The 19,227-nt window shown below is 37.1% G+C and overlaps 1 protein-coding gene across 2 annotated transcripts in view; it reads left to right on the top strand.

The window, feature by feature from the left end:
- Nucleotides 1-19,227, top strand: part of slc35f4 (solute carrier family 35 member F4) — a 33,903-nt gene that overhangs the window by 11,758 nt on the left and 2,918 nt on the right. The window contains exons 1-6 of one of the 2 annotated variants that reach the window (XM_051867613.1): nucleotides 4,730-5,114; nucleotides 12,411-12,711; nucleotides 14,048-14,267; nucleotides 15,809-15,934; nucleotides 16,050-16,242; nucleotides 17,190-17,279. In XM_051867613.1, coding sequence (XP_051723573.1) covers nucleotides 5,039-5,114; nucleotides 12,411-12,711; nucleotides 14,048-14,267; nucleotides 15,809-15,934; nucleotides 16,050-16,242; nucleotides 17,190-17,279 — 1,006 coding nt within the window. In that variant the 5' untranslated portion in view covers nucleotides 4,730-5,038. Of the gene's footprint in view, nucleotides 1-4,729; nucleotides 5,115-12,410; nucleotides 12,712-14,047; nucleotides 14,268-15,808; nucleotides 15,935-16,049; nucleotides 16,243-17,189; nucleotides 17,280-19,227 lie in introns of those variants that run through there. The other variant, XM_051867612.1, reaches the window with a different exon arrangement.

Genomic DNA, 19,227 nt, shown 5'->3' with positions numbered 1-19,227 from the left:
TTTCAGCAAGGACGCACTAAATGAATTAAAAGTAACAGTAAAGACATTTATATTGTTCCAAAAAATATATATTTAGAATAAATGCTGTTCTTTTCTATTCATTAAAGAATTGTAACTTAATCAGCATATTAGAATGATTTCTGAAGGATCATGTGACACTGAAGACTGGAGTAATGATGCTGAAAATACAGCTTTGCCATAAATAAATGACATTTTAAAATAGATTAAAATACAAATCAGCTATTTTATAATGTAATAATATTTCACAATATAATTTTTTTATCAAATAAATGCAGCCTTGGTGAGCACAACAAGCATAAAAAATCTTACCAACTCAAAACTTTTGAACGGTAGTGTGTTTAGACATTTTATGGTTGTCTAACACTGCAATTACATATACTTGTGGTTCCTCTAATAGAACACCTGTGTGAACTGAAATGGATTTTACTTAACACATCCACTAAAAACCACCTTGGGGGCAGTTATTACAAAAATGAGACTTAGTGAAGTTAGACCCAGTAAAAAGTCTAGCATCATTTGTTTGCAGATGCAATGATGCAAATACAGAATGCAATAAAATCCACACATTTAAATTGCCCAAATACTTCTGGGGCCCACTGTTTTTACGATCCACTCTCAGTGTAATTTTGTCCCAAGACATAGTGCCAGATCTTTTTATCACTAATGGAACCATCTGTTTCAAACTGTTTTCAAATGTGTGATCGATTTCCATGTCAGATTGTAAAAGTGGGTTAAGTGTTTGGAAACAGAACAATCACTTGAGTTAATAGTAGTTGTGTGGGTGTATGTTGATATGTGTGTGTGCTAGAACCGCTTTTTGCCTTCAGAACTGCTTTAATTCAACAAGGTGCTGAAAACATTCCTCAGAGATTTTGGTCCATATTGACATGTGCATCACACAGTTGCTGCAGATTTGTCGGCTGCACATCCGTGATGCGAATCTCCCATTCCACCACATCCCAAATGTGCTGGAGATCTGGTGACTGTGGAGGCCATTTGAGTGTAGTGAACTCATTGTCATGTTCAGGAAACTAGTTTGAGATGGTAGGATGTGGCGTTTAAATGATGCTCAATTGGTACTAAGGGGCCAAGAAAATATCCTCCACACCATTAAACCACCAGCAGCCTGAACTCTTGATACAAGAAAGGCTGGATCCATGCTTTCATGTTGTTTATGCCAAATTCTGACCCTACCATCTCAATGTCACAGCAGAAATAGAGACTCATCACTCCAGGCAATGTTTTTCTAATCTTCTATTGTGCAATCTCTTGGTGTGCCAGTGTAAATTTTAGCCTAATTTTCCTGTTCTTAATTGACAGGACTGGCACCCGGTGTGTCTTCTGCTGCTGTAGCCCAACTGCTTCAAGGTTCGACATGTTATGCTCTTCTGAACACCTTGGTTGTAACAAGTTGTTATTTGAGTTACTGTTGTCTTTCTATCTGCTCAGTCTGGCGATTCTCCTCTGACCTCTGGCCTCAACAAAGCATTTTCGCCCACAGAGCTGCCGCTCACTGGATATTTTCTCTTCTTCTGACCATTCTCTGTAAACCCTACAGATGGTTGTGCGTGAAAATCCCAGTAGATCAGCAGTTTCTGAAATACTCAGACCAGCCCGTCTGGCACCAACAACCATGCTATGTTCAAAGTCACTTAAATCAACTTTCTTCCCCATTCTGATGCTCAGTTTGAACTTCAGAAGATCGTCTTGGCCATGTCTACATGCCTAAATGCAATAAGTTTCTGCCATGTGATTGGCTGATTAGATATTTGCATTGAACAAGCAGTTGAACAGGTATACCTAATAAAGTGGCCAGTGAGTGTATTATGTGTTTTAATGGAATTGCAAAAATGTAGGAAACTTTCTGTAACATTAGGATTAGAAGTAGAGGATAGAAAATCACACTTGTGTGTTCGAGTAGGAAATAAGATCGCTACTCAAACACAATGGCAGCAAAGCACATTTCCTGGCACCGTACAACCAGAGCTGCTGTTTGGTGATGCTCTGAGCTCAGTCGAGAAATATGACTCTTCTTCAAAACTTGCTGCAAATCTGCCAGTATAATGAGTGCTGGCTAAGCAAACAAGCTTCATTGTAGTTCAGGAATATGCCACAGACCTCAGTGCAGTACTAGAGGCAGTGCATGCCTGTGTGTGGTGTTAAAGCCAAGAATGATAAATGAATGAGAGGCAGAAAGCTTTTTTTTGTGTGTGTGTGTATACAGTATGTAAGGCTGTGTGAAATGGGAAGAAACAGATGTAGGTGTATGTGGGTGTATCACTAATCGAGTGAATAGCTGGGGCCACTGGAACAAGCATCATTGAGACACATTAAATGCAAGGCCATGAAAACCGCAGACAGGGCCAGCATGTAATGGACTCCAACCAGGCAGGCCTGCTAAAGGTCTACTCGATACTAAAATCGCTCTTGATTTGAAGACTCCCTTTAGTCCGATAAAATCTCAGCAGAGCACAGCTCACAGAATAAAACAACTTTATGGGATAACAAAAAAATTGTTATCATTTACTCACCGTTATGACGTTTCAAACCTTTTTTTTTTTTTTTTATGGAACACAAAAGGAGATACTTTGTTGAATGTTTAAGCTGCTCTTTTTCATAAAGCAAGAGAATATGGTGACCACAAAGCCAACTTGAATGTTTTGCATTAAAATTCGATTAGATTTTCGCATGTGATACATATTCACTCTATGACAGTAGGTGGAGCTTCTGGGCAAGCAGAAATACCACAGTTATTCCGGTACACAAAGCACTGTGCAACTTTCAGTTTCTGATACCCGCTTTTCACAGAGAATAAAGGGATTCAAACAATATTTACATATTTGAATATACACATAAAATACTTACTGGTTGGCCAGCATTTTTTGAAGTGGAAGGTAGAAAATAAAATCTTAAATCAAGAAGCATTTTCTAGACAAGTAAAAATTATTGTCTTGTTTTCAGAAAAAATAAGTCAAAATTAAAGGATTAGTTCACTTTTGAATTCAAATTTCATGATAATTTACTCACCCCCATGTCATACAAGATTTTCATGTCTTTCTTTCTTCAGTCGAAAAGAAATTAAGGATTTTGAGGAAAACATTCCAGGGTTTTCTCTGTATAGTGGACTTCAGTGGGGTTCACTGGGTTGAAGGTCTAAATTGCAGTTTCTGTGCAGCTTCAAAGCACTATACACGATCCCAGCTGAGGAATAAGGGTCTTATCTAGCGAAACGATTGGTCATTTTCAAAAAAAAAAAGAGAAATTATATACGTTTTAACCACAAACGATAGTCTTGCACTAGCTCTCTTCCTCCTCTTCTTCTTGTAGAATCCCGGCAGTGTAGATTCTGCTAAGTGTATTACTGCCCTCCACAGGTCAAAGTTTGAACTAAATTGTCATATACAATATGCTAGTGCAAGTATATAAGAAATAGTGCACCTGGTGCACAGGTCAAAAAACTTTGACCTGTGGAGGGCAGTAATACACCTAGCAGCATCTACACTGCCGGAATTCTACAAGAAGAACAAGAGGAAGAAGAGAGCTAGTGCGAGACGAGCGTTTGTGGTTAAAACGTATATAATTTTTTTTTTTTTTTCCTCGTCTGTGATCGTGAAGAGCCCTTTGAAGCTGCACTGAAACTTCCTCAAAAACCTTAATTTCTTTTCGACCGAAGAAAGAAAGACATGAACATCTTGAATAACATGGGGGTGAGTAAATTATCATGAAATTTGAATTCAGAAGTGAACTAATCCTTTAAGTGAGTTTTTCCTTAAGACAAGCAAAATAATCTGCCAATGGGGTAAGCAAAATAATCTTGTTTTCGTTTGAAATAAGATTATTTTGCTTGTTTCAAGGAAAAACTCACTTAATTTTGATTTATTTTTTCTGAAAACAAGACAATAATTTTTACTTGTCCAGAAAATGCTTCTTGATTTAAGAATTTTTAGATATTTTGACTAGAAACAAGACAAAAAGTAAGAAAAGCATTTTTTGCAGTGTATGGTCAATGTATCTTTGCTTAGTATGGAAAAGAACAGCGTTAACATTCTGCAAAATTCTTTTTTTTTGTGTTCCACAAGCTATCACAAAATTTAAATCCTGTTTAAACAACAGTACAGATCCCAGACTCCCACTTTCTGTCACTTCTAGTGATTGATAAGAAAGTTTGGATCATTCCATCTAGGAACGCACAGAATTTTCAGAAACAAGACTTTTTGTGGAGTCCCCCAAGGCTCTGTACTCGGTTTTATTAGCATAACGCTACAGAGACTCAGACAGCAAGACAAGACCTCTGCTAAAGCGAGCGGTGAAGGGCCTTCAAGTGGACCACAAGTGCTGATGAAGAAGGAAAGAGCGTGATTGGCAGAGGAGAGACAGAAAGAAAAAGAAAAAACGTATTTTTTAGTCTACTAAATTACTCATCTTCATCATACTGCCTTTATCAAGCCGCTGGATGCTACAAAGATAGAACTGACTTGAAAAAAAGGCAGATTGTAAAAGCAGAAAGAAAGAAGGTTTGAAAGAGAAAAAGGGGAGAGGGGCCAATGCAGCATAATTAGCCGAGCTGCTTGGTTACCTTCCAAACACAGCAAAGGATACTCTGAGCAGGAGAAGAGGCGGGGACAGAGAGGGAGAGAAACAGAGAGAGAGAGAGAGAGAGATATGAAGGGGATGATTGCATTCCACACACACTTGAAGCTCAGTCTCCCTAGGAGACGCAGGATAGCAGCATGACACTGCAACATCTACACTAGAGCAAAACTGTGCGATTTTATGTGCCACACTGAGAGTGTGTGAGAGCCAGAGAGAAAGAGAAGTTTGCCAGTTAGCAGGGAAAAAAAAGTAACAGCAGGAGAACAGCAAAGTAAAAGATATCAAGAGGAACAAGAAAGAGACTGTGGGAGTGACAGGAGAGATGCGCGTGGGGATGAAGTGGGTTTGTCGGAGGAGTTGAGCCGTGCCGCTCACACACACACACACGCACACACACTTCCAAAAGCTCAGGAAGGAGGAGAGAATGAAGAAACACTCGGCCCGAGTGGCCCCTCTCAGCTCCTATAGCGCCCAGGTGCTCACCTGCCCCATCTCTGAAGGTAAAATGTTTGTGTGTTTTTCGATTACAAAATTGTCCCCAGTATTGAGCTGAAAGTTGAGAAAACCTTCCTTTGGAGATGTTCAGGGACATCCTTAAAGTTGTTCAAAAATATTTTTTAAAAGTTTTCTTTTAGTACTAGTGTTAGAGTTTGAGTAATGGTTAGTCTAGTAATTATAATTACTTATCATAAAGTCTGTGTATATCTCATTTAGATAGCTGTATGTTTGAGTAAAGAAAGAATGTGTATTTAAGAAAGGGAAAAATGAGACATAATGTATATACAAAATTGTAAGTTAGCATGGTGTGAAATGTGTCGAGTGTGTGTGTGTGTGTTCATTTTCAGAGGTTTGTGTGTTTGCAACCAAGCAGAAAAGGAGCCGTAATCTCACCTCAGCAATTTATATCGCATTTTCAGGATTAAATTACCTTTTATTTAATGATGTACTGTTTGTTTATTTAAGTATGATACAGGTTTCATGGTGCTGTGGTGTTTCACTTAACACTTTACATAAAGGTCTCATTTGTTAACATTAGTTAATGTATTAACCAACTTTAAGAGTCAGCAATATAAATATTTTTAACAACATTTCATAATCTTTGTCAATGTTAGTTAATAAAAATACAATTATGCCTGCATTTAGTGTTATTTCTTCATAAATACTTTTAGGTTAAAGGTACAAACAGGAGGCACATTAGCCAGCAATGATGATTCGCTTTCAGTGTTTTCATTGTTAATCTACATTTATGCTGTACAGAATTTACATTGAAAATGTGTTTGTGCTTTAGATTGTGTGTGTGTTTGTGTTTGGTTAAGTGTTAAATAAATAGTCCAGTCCTCAGGGATACTGTTCTAAAGATGTGGTTTTACCACACAATTACATCCATTAGGATGTCTGATTACTTTTCAGTTGTGTTTTGGTGTTGACTGTGGTTGTAGCAGCATATAGCATTCAGCACAGTTGCATTATGGGATTGTGATGTTCCTGGTTGCAGTTTTTTTACTTCCTGGTTATGCAAATCTGAAGTAGTAGCTCAATTTACAACGATAACTGACATATTTTTATATATGCATACTGTATTGGACTAATTGCTAATCCTTCTACTTCTAGAGGTTCAGATTTAAATTAAAATAGAATGCCATGACTTAGTTTGACACAAGTCATGACATGGTTAATGAACTTATTTAAAAATATATATATTAAATCATCATGTCATTTTAAACCCAAGTCTTTTCTGAGCATGAAAATGATGCAGAAACACCATTCAGCTACTATTAATGTCAGTTTTTTTTTTTGGACTGACATGAGGGTGAAAAAATTGTGACAGAATTTACATTTTTTGGGTGTAAACTATTCTTTTCCTTTAAAAAGTACAAATGTAATGAGGTTATATGAACTAATAAAGTAATAATTCTTAAAAAAAAAAAAAAATACAGTATATTATTTTTAGAGTCATTACTTGAGATATCATGTCAACAGCCAAACTGCTCATCATAAAACAGTGTATATTACCAATCCCTCCCCCAAATGCCTTGTTGTAAAATTAGGCTTTTGAATCTGTAAAATAGCTGCAAAATAACAATAGTATTTTGTGCAGCGCTGTGAAAATATGTAGGGGTGGTAAACCAGAGATTTACCATTGATGTGACATTTCTGTGCCTCCACATCTTGGACCTGCGGTTCCCTGGTATTGTTGGTTTCTGCAGGTTGTTAAGCTATTCAGCCAAGCTATCCGCAGGATATAAAAAGTCTGTCAGTGTGGGTGCACACAGTGGGAGCCCTTTTTCAGACCAAAATATGTCTAAAAATTTGTCAGGTACGGTTTTTTTTTTCTCTTTAAAAATGACATCATGTGAGTTGTTGTTGTTTAGCTTAAACTATGTCAGAAAACATCTGGAATCGCTCAACATCAGATAGGACAAAGGTGCTCATATCTGAAGTACATCTTGGGTTATATTAAAGGGTTAGTTCACCCAAAAATGAAAATTCTGTCATTAATTACTCACCCTCATGTCGTTCCACACCCGTAAGGTGGTCGGCTCCTGCATCAGCATCACACGCATGTGTCGTCCTGCTCACGTTCGGACGTAAAACCTAGATGCACTGAATGTAACAGCATATGAGAATGACGGGAGAGAAGATATTGTTGAATAAAGTCCTTATTTTTGTGCACAAAAAAAATTCTCATCGCTTCATAAAATTAAAGTTAGGGCTAATCACGTGGACTGTTTTAACAATGTCTTTAGTACCTTTCTGGACATTGAAAGTGGTGGTTAAATATCTGTCTATGGACGAGTCATATACCCCTCGGATTTCATCAAAAATATCTTAATTTGTGTTCTGAAGATGAACAAAGGTCTTACGGGTGTGGAACGACATGAGGGTGAGTAATTAATGACAGAATTTTCATTTTTGGGTGAACTAACCCTTTAATGCAGTTGTGTGGCTTCTCCCTGTATAGGATCTTGGCATGTTGCAGGATTTCATATAGGCTCTTTAAACACCATTGAATTTACATACCTTTTTGTCTGAAAGGTTGAGGCATATGATGATCAGTAATGCAAATGTCTTGCCTACTGCTCATGGAAGTATCCAAGGACTTGAGTTAGTGCCTTTCCCTAATGCTGTTGATAAGAATAACCAACAAAACAACCACATGGAAGAACTCTATACCATCATTTCAAATATGTCCAGCCTTTATAGAGTTATAGAGAGAAGAGAACACAAATTTTTAAAAGTTAAAAATCTTTTAAGTTAAAAAATCTTTATATATATATATTATTCTTTATATCATCTTTATATGTAATATTATAAAACTTTTATATTAAAAAAGTCTAAATCTAAAACATTTTCAAGTTTTTTTAATTTTTGCAAATTTCATGAAATGTTAATCAAAGAATGTCATTACATTTTAGGGAGTCACATCACATGATATTTTTATATAGCTTGTAGTTAAGCTGAACTAACCTTGCCTTGGCATAAAAGGTCAAATTCTTTGATATTTTAAGAGACTTATACAGCACACAATCATGAGGGTCTCTATGATGTAATTTCCTGTTTTGTTAATTTTTTTTTTTTTTTTTTTTTGCATGCCTCTGCATGTTGTGCCACTTGACCGTGATTTGGTGGACAAATGTTGGTCATATGCATGAATGGCATTTTTTATTTATTTTAGAACATAAAGGGCCCTATTTTAACGATCTAAGCGCATGATGCAGGTGCACTTAGGGTGTGTCTGAATCCACTTTTGCTAGATTAACAACAGAAAAAATGGTCGGTACACCAGGCGCATGGTCCAAAAGGGTTGTACCTAGTCTCTTAATGAGTCACAGGTGTGTTTTGGGCGTAACATGCAATAAACCAATCAGAGTGTCATCTCCCATTCCCTTTAAAAACCAGGTGCACTCGCGGCATGGCGGATTCGCTATTTACATGGCGGAATTTGCAAGTGGAAAGATTGAACGCTTCTCCAGGGAGGAATCCTTTTATTTTTAATATCTGGCATATTTGTGTGCTGCTGCTCGTCCCTGTGTGTATAACAAGCAGAGTGTACACGTGTTGTGCACCCACCTACTGTATAGGCGCATATTACTAATGCGCCCTTTCAATAACAAAAAATAAATAAATAAATACTGCACCATTGACTTTTTTGTTGGTCAGTGGCGCAGTCATTTTCAGTTGCCTCAAAATAGCAACACGCCAACAATGCACCTGATCACACCTGGTTTTCAGATTATGGGTGAACAGATGGGCAAGAGTGCATTTGATATTTAAACAACGTGGGAGCTGGACGTGAAAATGGTAACTGCGTCTGGCTGAAACTAGCAAAAAACACTTGCGTCGTGTCTGGCGTCGCATTGCGCCGAGTGTATGATAGGGCCCATTATGTCAATGACCTAAACACATTAATGTAATACTTACAAAAGGTCAGTTATAAAGGCTTTTCCCCCATATTTCAATCAGGGTGAGATCCATGGCTTCATAGCAAGATCACAACAACAAAGTGGCTTTGTGTGTGTGTGTGTGTGTGTGTGTGTGTGTGTGTGTGTGTGTGTGTGTGTGTGTGTAGACGTGCTTGCTGACCCAGCACACTGCAAGTTAGTGACCATGGGCCAGCGCATGTCATCTTTTATTCCTGGTCTGGTGTAAATTGATCACTCTGAGTCTACAGCAGATCTTGGCTTTGTGATACTAGCGCTCTTCCCCTCTGTTCAATCGCACATCACCTCCCATTCACCACTGCTTTATGTATCTGTGTTTCTATGTATCTATCTATCTATCTATGAAACGTTTTAGTTGGACGTTCATCTAACATTTTTTTAAATGTTACTACTTGTTTCAGAATATTCAAAGAACATTCAAAAGTAAATGTTTGCAAAATGGTAAAATGGAATCTGTCTGTCTGTTCACCGACAAATAACCTTCAGCATACTGATGTGTAATGTTGTCAGTACAGCTATGAAGGAGGCCATGACTGATGACAGACAGGATGTATTCTGATTGGCTGATGTTTTTGCGGGCACCCTGTGGTTTCGAGTTTCTATGTCTATCCCACAATATCTGAATGGTCTCTGTGCTTCTCCATGACCCTTTGAAGCTATTTTTGACAGAGGCTTTGACTGTGCGACGTAGGCAGATTTTAAACGCTGTCCAGCATTAGTGCTTCACCTGCAGGTAACTGACACTGACAGCCACTGATCAATACATCAGGGGCAGCCGCACGAGGAAGTGTTGGTGAATTTCTCATGAATAAAACACGTCAACAAAGCACATAATTAGCATTTCCTAACCCTGTCTAAAAATAGTCTGTGATACTGTGTTCCAATATTTGACCAAATAAAAAGACAGGAACAGAACATTTTCGCTATACTGCAGGTACAGTAAGAACAGAAAGAAGAAAGAAATACCAGTAAATACCAGTGTTTGCAAAACAACAAAGGAATAGTTTTCACGTTTTAGGCAAAACATAGTTAGAAACAAAGTTAACTCGGACACAGATCGAGGGAGTGATAGAAACGTCAAATCACAATTCAGTATTAGAGAGATGATTTTGAATGAGTCTAATGGGAGATTTTCAGACTCTAAAAGTGTGTGATTACAGTTTTTCTTTTCTTCTTTTAAAAAGTTTTACACCTAAAGAAATATTTACAGTTTTTTTTACAATCACTAGGACCCATTTCTCAATACTTAGGTCACTTTTTCAAGACTCTTCACACAGTAAGCACAGCAGCAGTCTATGTGAGCTAAACTGTGGATCATTTATCATTGCTTTGGCACAAAATGCATTTAATGACATCTGTCAGATTACATTAATTACTTTCTCACTCAGACACAAACATCACCAAAGCTCTATGTACCTATACAGGCCAGTTTGCACACATTTACATACTCCTTTCAAAACTGTTGACGACTTAAGTTCAAAACCTAATATAATACAAAAATGGATATGCCAGCAATTTGCTACATTTCTGCAGGGATACCACATAAAGAAATGTATTCTAAATCTAAAAAATGAAATACTGTCAAAACAATTAGATGTACAGGTGTTAGTCTTTCAGTTTCATTACCATTTACACAAAAGGGGAAAACTTAGGAATAATTTTGTGTTGTAAACATGGGTAACATAAATTATAAGCAGTAGAGAATGTCATTCTTGTTTTGTATAGGAACTTTACAAAAGAAAACATTGTATAATGCTAGTTGTTGTTAGTGTTTTTGTTTTATGAGTGACAAAGTGTGTTTGTTGGTTGGCAACCTTTTCTAGTGTTATGGAAGAATGACTTGATTTGAGACATGTAATTGAATGTGAAATTTACTGTTGTACCAAGTTGAAAGTTGGTTAGAGTTTTGAAAAAATCACCAACTGTAAATATTGAGAAATGTTAGCATAAATTTGTGGAAAAAATGTTCCAGTGTCTATTGTTAATAATAGTGTAGCGATATATGAAGCACAGCTCAAACAGAACTCACTTTCAAATCAAACAGCTTTCTGTTGGTCAGTGTGACGAACTTGAACCCTTTGCGAAATCTGTACCCTGACACAAAATTACAAGCCGTGTGGATTACTACTGAAATGATTAGATTTCACTCTTGAATATTCGCTGCAACGGTAAAGGTGTGGTCACATTAGCAAAAAACGGAAGTCAAATTAAAACCAAGCAGCTTTCTGTTGGTCAACAGGGTGAATTCATGTGACAAACTTGAACGTGTGATATTTGAGTAGGGAACTTTTTCGCACTCACGCAAAACTCCTGATCATGCGGATTCGTATTGAAATGACTATTTCGCCCCATGAAATTTCGCTGAGCAGTGGTACTGTAAATGTGACCACACGTCATGAGGTGTTGAGTGGTATAGTTTTTGTATAGTGTGTAAAGGGACCCGGGTTCAAATCCCACCTTGCAAAATTACGACTAAACTTGATGGTCTGTCTTTACCATACATTTTCATAATAATGCATTTTAATGTAATGAATTTAGCTAACATGCTAAAATTCGCATGCGTATGCAAACTGTAAATGACACGGAGTTCTGGTGTATGTAGACACAATTTTATGATCTTATGTCCCTGAACCCTGATTTACATCACGCTCCAAAGTGTATACTTTCTTATCACCAGCTAAGTACATACTTAAGACATTTAATTACTCAGTACAACTTTAAATATTAAATCTCTGAAAAAGTCATGTTAAAAAACAACAACACTTAGAAAATTTAAAAGCTGAAAACAGCTAACAAATTTATGTTCTAAAAACATTTTGGGAACAGTGATTTGCAATGTTTCTAAATGTTAAAATGTCCAGTGTTCTTGTGATTAAAATGTTATTTAAAAGGTTATGATAATGTTAGTACAACGTTCTCCTAGCTTTTGGTACTCAGAACTTTGAATGTTTATTTGTATTATTATAAGAAAGTTAACATTCTGGAAATATTAATATCAAAGGAATGTTGTTCTAAGAACTTCATAAAGACGTTCCGAGAACGTTGTTCTAAGAATATTTTCTCTCAACATCGTAAGAACGCACATCAAATATTAATGTTATAAGACAGTTCTGTAAATGTTATTTTAAGTTAAATTTACATAACCTTTACAAAACATGGGATTGTTCCCTGTTAGCTGGGAAATTGTCTACAAAATAACATTTGAATGGTATATGTATGCTAAGCACAGTTGGAGCAGCAGAACAAAAATAAAACACAAGGGATTTCATAATCCAGTTTTATTACCTGGGATGTAATGAGGCAAGGAAGTTTAATGTGTGCTGTAATGGTGCAATACTGATCTCTGTGTTGCAGGAGGAGAGGGCTCAGATTCACATGCAGAGACTCCAGGCAGTGAAACAAGTGGAGATGGCACCGCATATCAAACCTGCGCCAACACAGTGCTCAAGGTGCTGGGGGGCTTGCTGGTGGTGCTGTGCATCTCCTCGTCATGGGTGGGCACCACACAAGTGGTTCAGCTCACGTTCAAATCCTTTTCCTGTCCCTTTTTCATCACATGGTTCAGCACCAACTGGAACATTCTCTTCTTCCCCCTCTACTACTCTGGGCACGTGGCCACCACCAGAGAAAAACAGACGCCTATTCAGAAATTCAGGTGAAGTCAGAATGAATGAAAGCATGCTTTTAGAGGAAGTACAATAGTAGCTGGCAGGCAACTTACTATACACTTATTACAGAGACAGTTCCCCTAGAGCAGGAATGGGTAACTCCAGTCCTGGAGGGACTCTGTCCTGCAGAGTTTAGCTCTAGGCCTGACCTAACACACCTGCTTGTAATTTTCTAATACTCCTGAAGACTTTGGTTAGATTTTTTAGGTATGTTTGATTCGGGATTTAGCTAAACTTTAAAGCAGGACCAGAGTTGCCCATCTCTGCCCTAGAGCAAGGGTCAGTAGAAACAATTCATTGAAAAATATCCACACAAATATATTGTATAACTTTAAAAGTTTTGCAATATACAGCAACAAGTTATGTGAGGCACATTTATGATACTTTTATGATCTTTTTGAAGTATGAATGAGATCGTATGAATTCATACAAATTCGCCAACATGTAAAATATACTTATGAATTGCCATGAGAGTGTGTTGAACAATTCTATTTTCATTTGCATTTTTGGGTGTCTTTCTGAAGCTTAAAGGGGTTAGTTCACCCAAAAATGAAATTTCTATTATTTATTACTCCCCCTCATGTTGTTCCACACCCTTAAGACCTTCATTCATCTTCAGAACACAAATTAAGATATTTTTGATAAAATCCAAGTTTTTTTATCCCCCATAGAAAGCAACGTAATTACCGTCATTCAAGGTCCAGAAAGGTATTGAAGACATCATTAAAATAGTCAACGTGTCTACAGTGGTTCAACCTTAATGTTATGAAGCAATGAGAATACTTTTTGTGTGCAAAAACAAAGCAAAAATAACAACTTTATTTAACAATTTCTTCTCTACCCTGTCAGACTTGAATGCAGTTGACGCAGTGAACGCAGTTCAGCACTTATAAAGTCATTATTTTTGTTTTGTTTTTGCACACAAAAAGTACTTCGCTTCATAACATTAAGGTTGAACCACTGACTGTTTTAAGGATGTTTTTACTACTTTTCTGGATCCTGAATGTGGTAATTTCGTTGCTTTCTATTGAGGATAAAAAAACCCCTCTTGTATTTCATCAAAAATACCTTAATTTGTGAAAATGAACAGAGGTTTTACAGGTGTGGAACGACATGAGGGTGAGTACTTGATGACAGAAATTTAATTTTTGGGTGAACAAACCCTTTAATGCCATAGATCTGGAGTTCGGTTCATTTGTACTTCTGCATATTTAAAGTTTGTGTGTACCAACATTTGTCATCATTGAAATCAAACAAGGTTTGAACCTTCAACTACAGATTATCAGAGTATGCAAAATATTTTCCTCTCATTTCATGATGTAGGGAATGTAGTCGGTTGTTTGGGGAGGATGGAATGTCTCTGAAGGTGTTTCTGAAGAGAACGGCGCCTTTCTCCATCTTGTGGACGCTGACTAACTACCTGTACCTGTTAGCACTGAGAAAACTAACCGCCACAGACGTCTCAGCGCTCTACTGCTGCCACAAGGCTTTCGTCTTCCTCTTGTCATGGATTGTCCTCAAAGATCGTTTCATGGGTGTGCGGGTAGGTGGAATACAACCCTGACTATTTAACTATTATTTGGCTAGTTGCAGAATTTTTAACACCATTTTTACCTCAGCAACCGTTCTACTTCAGCAATCAAGGAAGTTGAAATTTAGCAAGAATTTTATTTCATTCAAATGCTAACATTTGCTTTCAAATTCATACAGAATCGGTAAAAAATTCAGAAATCAAACTTCAGCAGGTGATTTTTGTCAACTGGGAATGGCAAATCATCATGATATTTTGTATACAAGTAGAGGGTGTCCACAAGAACTTCTAAACCAAAATGTATGAGAATTGGCCATAGAGGGTGCTATAATGTTTACATAGACTTTTTTATTTATATCTCAGAAACTGTGTAGGATATGCTCTAAATTCTTGCCTTTTAATCTTTGAATGTGCCTGAATATAGTCATTTGGTTTTCATTCTCTGTTATTTCTTTCAATTAAATTAAAACTAAAATTATGAAAACCAACATCTCATTTAAAAGCTATTTCCTAATTCAACTAAAGACTAATCCTGGCTTAATCTAAGCCCTGTTTGTGAAACCAGGCCTATATTTGCTGTGTATCTAGAATCTCCCAAGACAAAAAATGATAACTGATTTGCTTTTTTGTGACTGTAATATCCAAAGAAGTACACATGCTTTAACTTTGCACACATGGTACACCAGAACAATGTATGTATAGGGTGAATTCAGGGTAATTGGGACACTTTTTGCCATTGAGATGACTTGGAAAAAGTGTCCCAGTCAACCTGAATTCGCCTCCTACATGTCACGTCATTAATTTCTGATTTTATGAGCCATATTAACTTAAGAAACTTCTCAAAGTTGTGCAACAACGAGCAGGGAACTCAAAATGGCACAGCAAAACTAATTTAGTTATCCAAACATGTGCCTGAACCCCAATAACTGCTGTACTTTATTTGGTGAGTAGCCATTTAATTAGAAGGATAGTCCTTCTCACAAAATAAACACTTTTGGGTTATACAGGACCTCTATGCTTTCGCATTGGGGTCCTGATCACCCTGTCAGGGCTTATTTTGTGACAGTGACTGGCTGACTTTACATTATCCTTTACATATACTCACACCCATTAGGATCTATGAATGAATCGCAAGGATGGATAATTATCACAGTGAGTGTGCTGAAATGAGTTACCAGTTGATATATAAAATGATTCATGAAATTGGATTTAAACAGCAGCTTGATAATTATAGCAAAGGGACAAGTGATGCTGCACTGATTTTTAACAGATAACAGATGCTAATGGTGAGTCAATGAGAATTTTTTCTCATTCAAGTATAAAAAAGCTTTGCCAGAAGCTGTTATTATGCTTACATCAGAGTTCTTGACTTTGTTGCACTTGATGTTTTAGATCTGCACTCATGACTTCTTTAGTATACGCTAATTACTCCCAGAAAACATGTTTCTATTTTCAGCTATCAAACTCATATTGAAGTGCACTGATGTTTATTTTAGTAGAAACTTCAATTGTTTTTGAAGGCTTTTTTGATTAATAATATCTTTTTCTTTTAGATTGTGGCTGCCATTATGGCTATCACCGGCATCGTGATGATGGCGTATGCTGATGGTTTCCATGGGGATTCCTTTATGGGTGTGGCCTTAGCAGTCGGCTCCGCCTCCACTTCTGCTCTCTACAAGGTCAGTGCAGTTCCTGCTCAGCTGAAAAGACTGATTCTCAGAAGATGCTTGATGAGCATTAAGACTCCTTTAATATTGATATGCTTTTACTGCAAAACCTCTTTGTATCACTCAGGTGCTGTTTAAGATGTTCCTCGGCAGTGCTAATTTGGGAGAGGCTGCTCATTTCTTCTCCACGATGGGCGTTTTCAATCTCATCTTCATCTCCTGTGTTCCCCTCATCCTGTACTTCACCAAAGTGGAGCACTGGGGATCCCTCTCATCTTTGCCCTGGGGTTACCTCTGCGGGGTGGCCGGCCTTTGGCTAGGTAACATGGAATTATGGAAATAACTGATTTGTCACTAAGCCCCACCTTAAAACATTACTGGTCAATCCTATTTTAGCAACATTTAACCTATAATACATATGTAATCTTCAATAATCTAATGAAAAATTTGTGTTTTTTATGTTTCGGATGCTGTTAAACAATGAAATCTAAGTGATGTACACTACTGTTCAAAAGTTTTTATTATAATTCATGTGCCCTTATAATTACAAAATTATAAAATAACTTTCCCTCCCTCTTGCAACGACATTTTTCTGATGATGTGTTTACTGGCATGGGGGTGGGGCAAACCTGTCACTCACATGACATCACAGCAATAGCAAACCACAACGATCCAATCGATTCCCAATGGACAAAATGAAGTCCCACCCTGCACTTTTTCTAGTTTGAGAAGCTGTTTCACTCAGATATACATCACAATAGGGAAGAAAAGACTATCGCCCATTTCATGCCAACTTTAAGTTTGTACACAGTTACTGGCGTTAAATCCTGCTGATGGTTTACCACTTGATCACTGCTTGTTCAGATGTGAGTTAGTGTTGTAGTGGATCAAATACAACCCTTAAATACACTTCCAAGAGTGCTTTAAGTGCTTAGTAAGTGAGAGAAATCAGGTTAGAATCATCAGTTTACACCTCGAAGTAGCATTTCTTAGATATCCAATATGTGCTACATCAGACTGTGTAAAGCCTGATAGTAACAGATCCACTTATATTTACTGTATATTTGAGCTGAAGTGGAGCTCTGTGTCTCTACGGTGTTTTAAGGATAATATGATATCCATTAACTTTTGTCACTCGTCCAAAACACGTGAAGATCTCTGTGTATTTAGACACTTAAAGAGGACTGAATGACAAAAGATTCTATATGACAAAACAAACTCCTGTTTCTTATTTCTCTCCTTCTCTCTCTCTCTTTCTATGTTGTAGTATTTAACATCCTGGTCAATGTAGGAGTGGTACTCACATATCCTATTCTCATATCCATCGGGACGTTACTCAGTGTTCCAGGCAATGCAGGTGCGTGAGTCAATGCTGTACGCCACATAAGCCAATACATGATGAAATTTCATTTGAAATTGTTACAATTCTTTTCAATTTAAGCGTTATCTTTTTACTGCGTTATGGTAATGAGGATTTGCAGGCGAAATGTGCATTAAGACAATGTCAGAAGGCAACAAAATGATAATAAAAGACCCAGACATATTTGTGAAAATCGCCCTAAACGTACAGTAGGGTAAATCTCTCAGTCTTCCCTAAAACAACATATGAAACTCTTATTATAACTGAGTGTCATCCGTCAAAGCAAACAACTGCACCATGACAAAGGGGTGGTGAGGTTGTCAAGGCAACAGTAAATGAAAACAGTCTTTCGAGGTCAGTGTTAAATTGTGTGTAGCTTTTCTTCAAAAAAAAAAAAAAAAACCTCCATGATTCACTTGCAACAAATAGTATGATTCACTTGTTATTTATGCTACATTCCTTATGTTTGTCTGTGTACTACATGATTGTGAATGTGAATTTATAGTTACACCATTTCACATTTTCATAGCCAGTAATGAGGAGCCAAGGCTGTTATAAACTTGCTTCGATTTTTGCCTTCATTAGCACCAAAGTTCATATTTATTTTGAAGTCAGCAAACTGCCACTGGATTGCAATTACTATTCATCTAAAGAGAACTCGCCCTAAAATATCAGCAACTAATGCTGAACATTTCCTTATTAAAGGTAATGAATTTCATTTCACTGGAGTTAATTGGTTGCATGGCAGAGAGAACTTTGCCAGAATCATTAAGTCTCAAACACTATTTAGACAGTGTGGGCACAAGGTCACATTTGATTTATAAAAACTCACTCTTGTGTAGATAAGTAATTAATAGGAATTGCTAACAAAACACTGTACTGTAAAAAAAGGTAGAAATCCTGCCACTGTTAATTACATTAATAATATGTAAAACTGTTGCACATGGTTTCATCCAAGTGTGGTTAATTTCTTAGTTATGCCTTATTAATTTTATAGCTTGCATTGTCCTTCTGTTACATTTCTAAAAAAATCAGCCTGAAAGATAATAAAAAAGGGTATAAAAATCTGAGACATACTGGGCCTCGTTTATCAATCTAATGTAGAAATGAACACAGAAATCGTCTTACGACAGGGTTCACATGTGATTCATGAAACATTCGTATGCTGCCAATCCCATCATACGAATGATCATATGTTGATAAATGTGGTGGCTGAAAACAATCGTCATTTAAATATCACACCTCTGAAAATTCACGGCTTAGAAGCCTCGCCCCTAGAGTTTGCGACATGGAGAACCATAACCAGGCCAAGAAGAGGAAGTAATCTCATGAAAGAGAAATTGATCTTACACCAAAAACACCCGTTAACCTCATAATTGCAAACAATTAAAGGGCTAGTTCATCATTAATTACTCACCTTCATGTCGTTCTACACCCGTAAGACCTTCGTTCATCTTCGGAACACAAATTAAGATATTTTTGATGAAATCCGAGAGGTATCTGACTCATCCATAGACCGCAATATAATCACCACTTTCAGGTCCAGAAAGGTACTAAAGACATTGTTAAAACAGTCGACGTGACTGCAGTGGTTCAAACTTAATGTTATAAAGTGACGAGAATACTTTTGTGCGCAAAAACAAAACAAAAATAATTACTTTATTCGACAATATCTTCTCTTCCCTGTCATTATCCTTACGCAGTTGACGCAGTAAGCACAGTGAAGGCTTCCGGGTTTACGTCAACGCATGCGTGTGATGCTGACGCAGGAGCCGGCCAATAATGAGTCTGAGTTCTGACGTAGAACCTGGAAGCGCTGGATGTAAACAACGTATGAGAATGACACAGAAGAGATGATATTGCTGAATAAAGTTATTTTTGTTTTGTCTTTGCGCACAAAAAGTATTCTCATCGCTTCATAAAATTAAGGTTTAACCAAATAAAT

The sequence above is a fragment of the Ctenopharyngodon idella genome, chromosome 17 (genome assembly GCF_019924925.1).
Source record: "Ctenopharyngodon idella isolate HZGC_01 chromosome 17, HZGC01, whole genome shotgun sequence".
Lineage (NCBI taxonomy): Eukaryota > Metazoa > Chordata > Actinopteri > Cypriniformes > Xenocyprididae > Ctenopharyngodon > Ctenopharyngodon idella.
The sequence above is the reverse complement of the archived record's forward strand: the minus strand, read 5'-3'. Positions and strand labels throughout refer to the sequence as shown.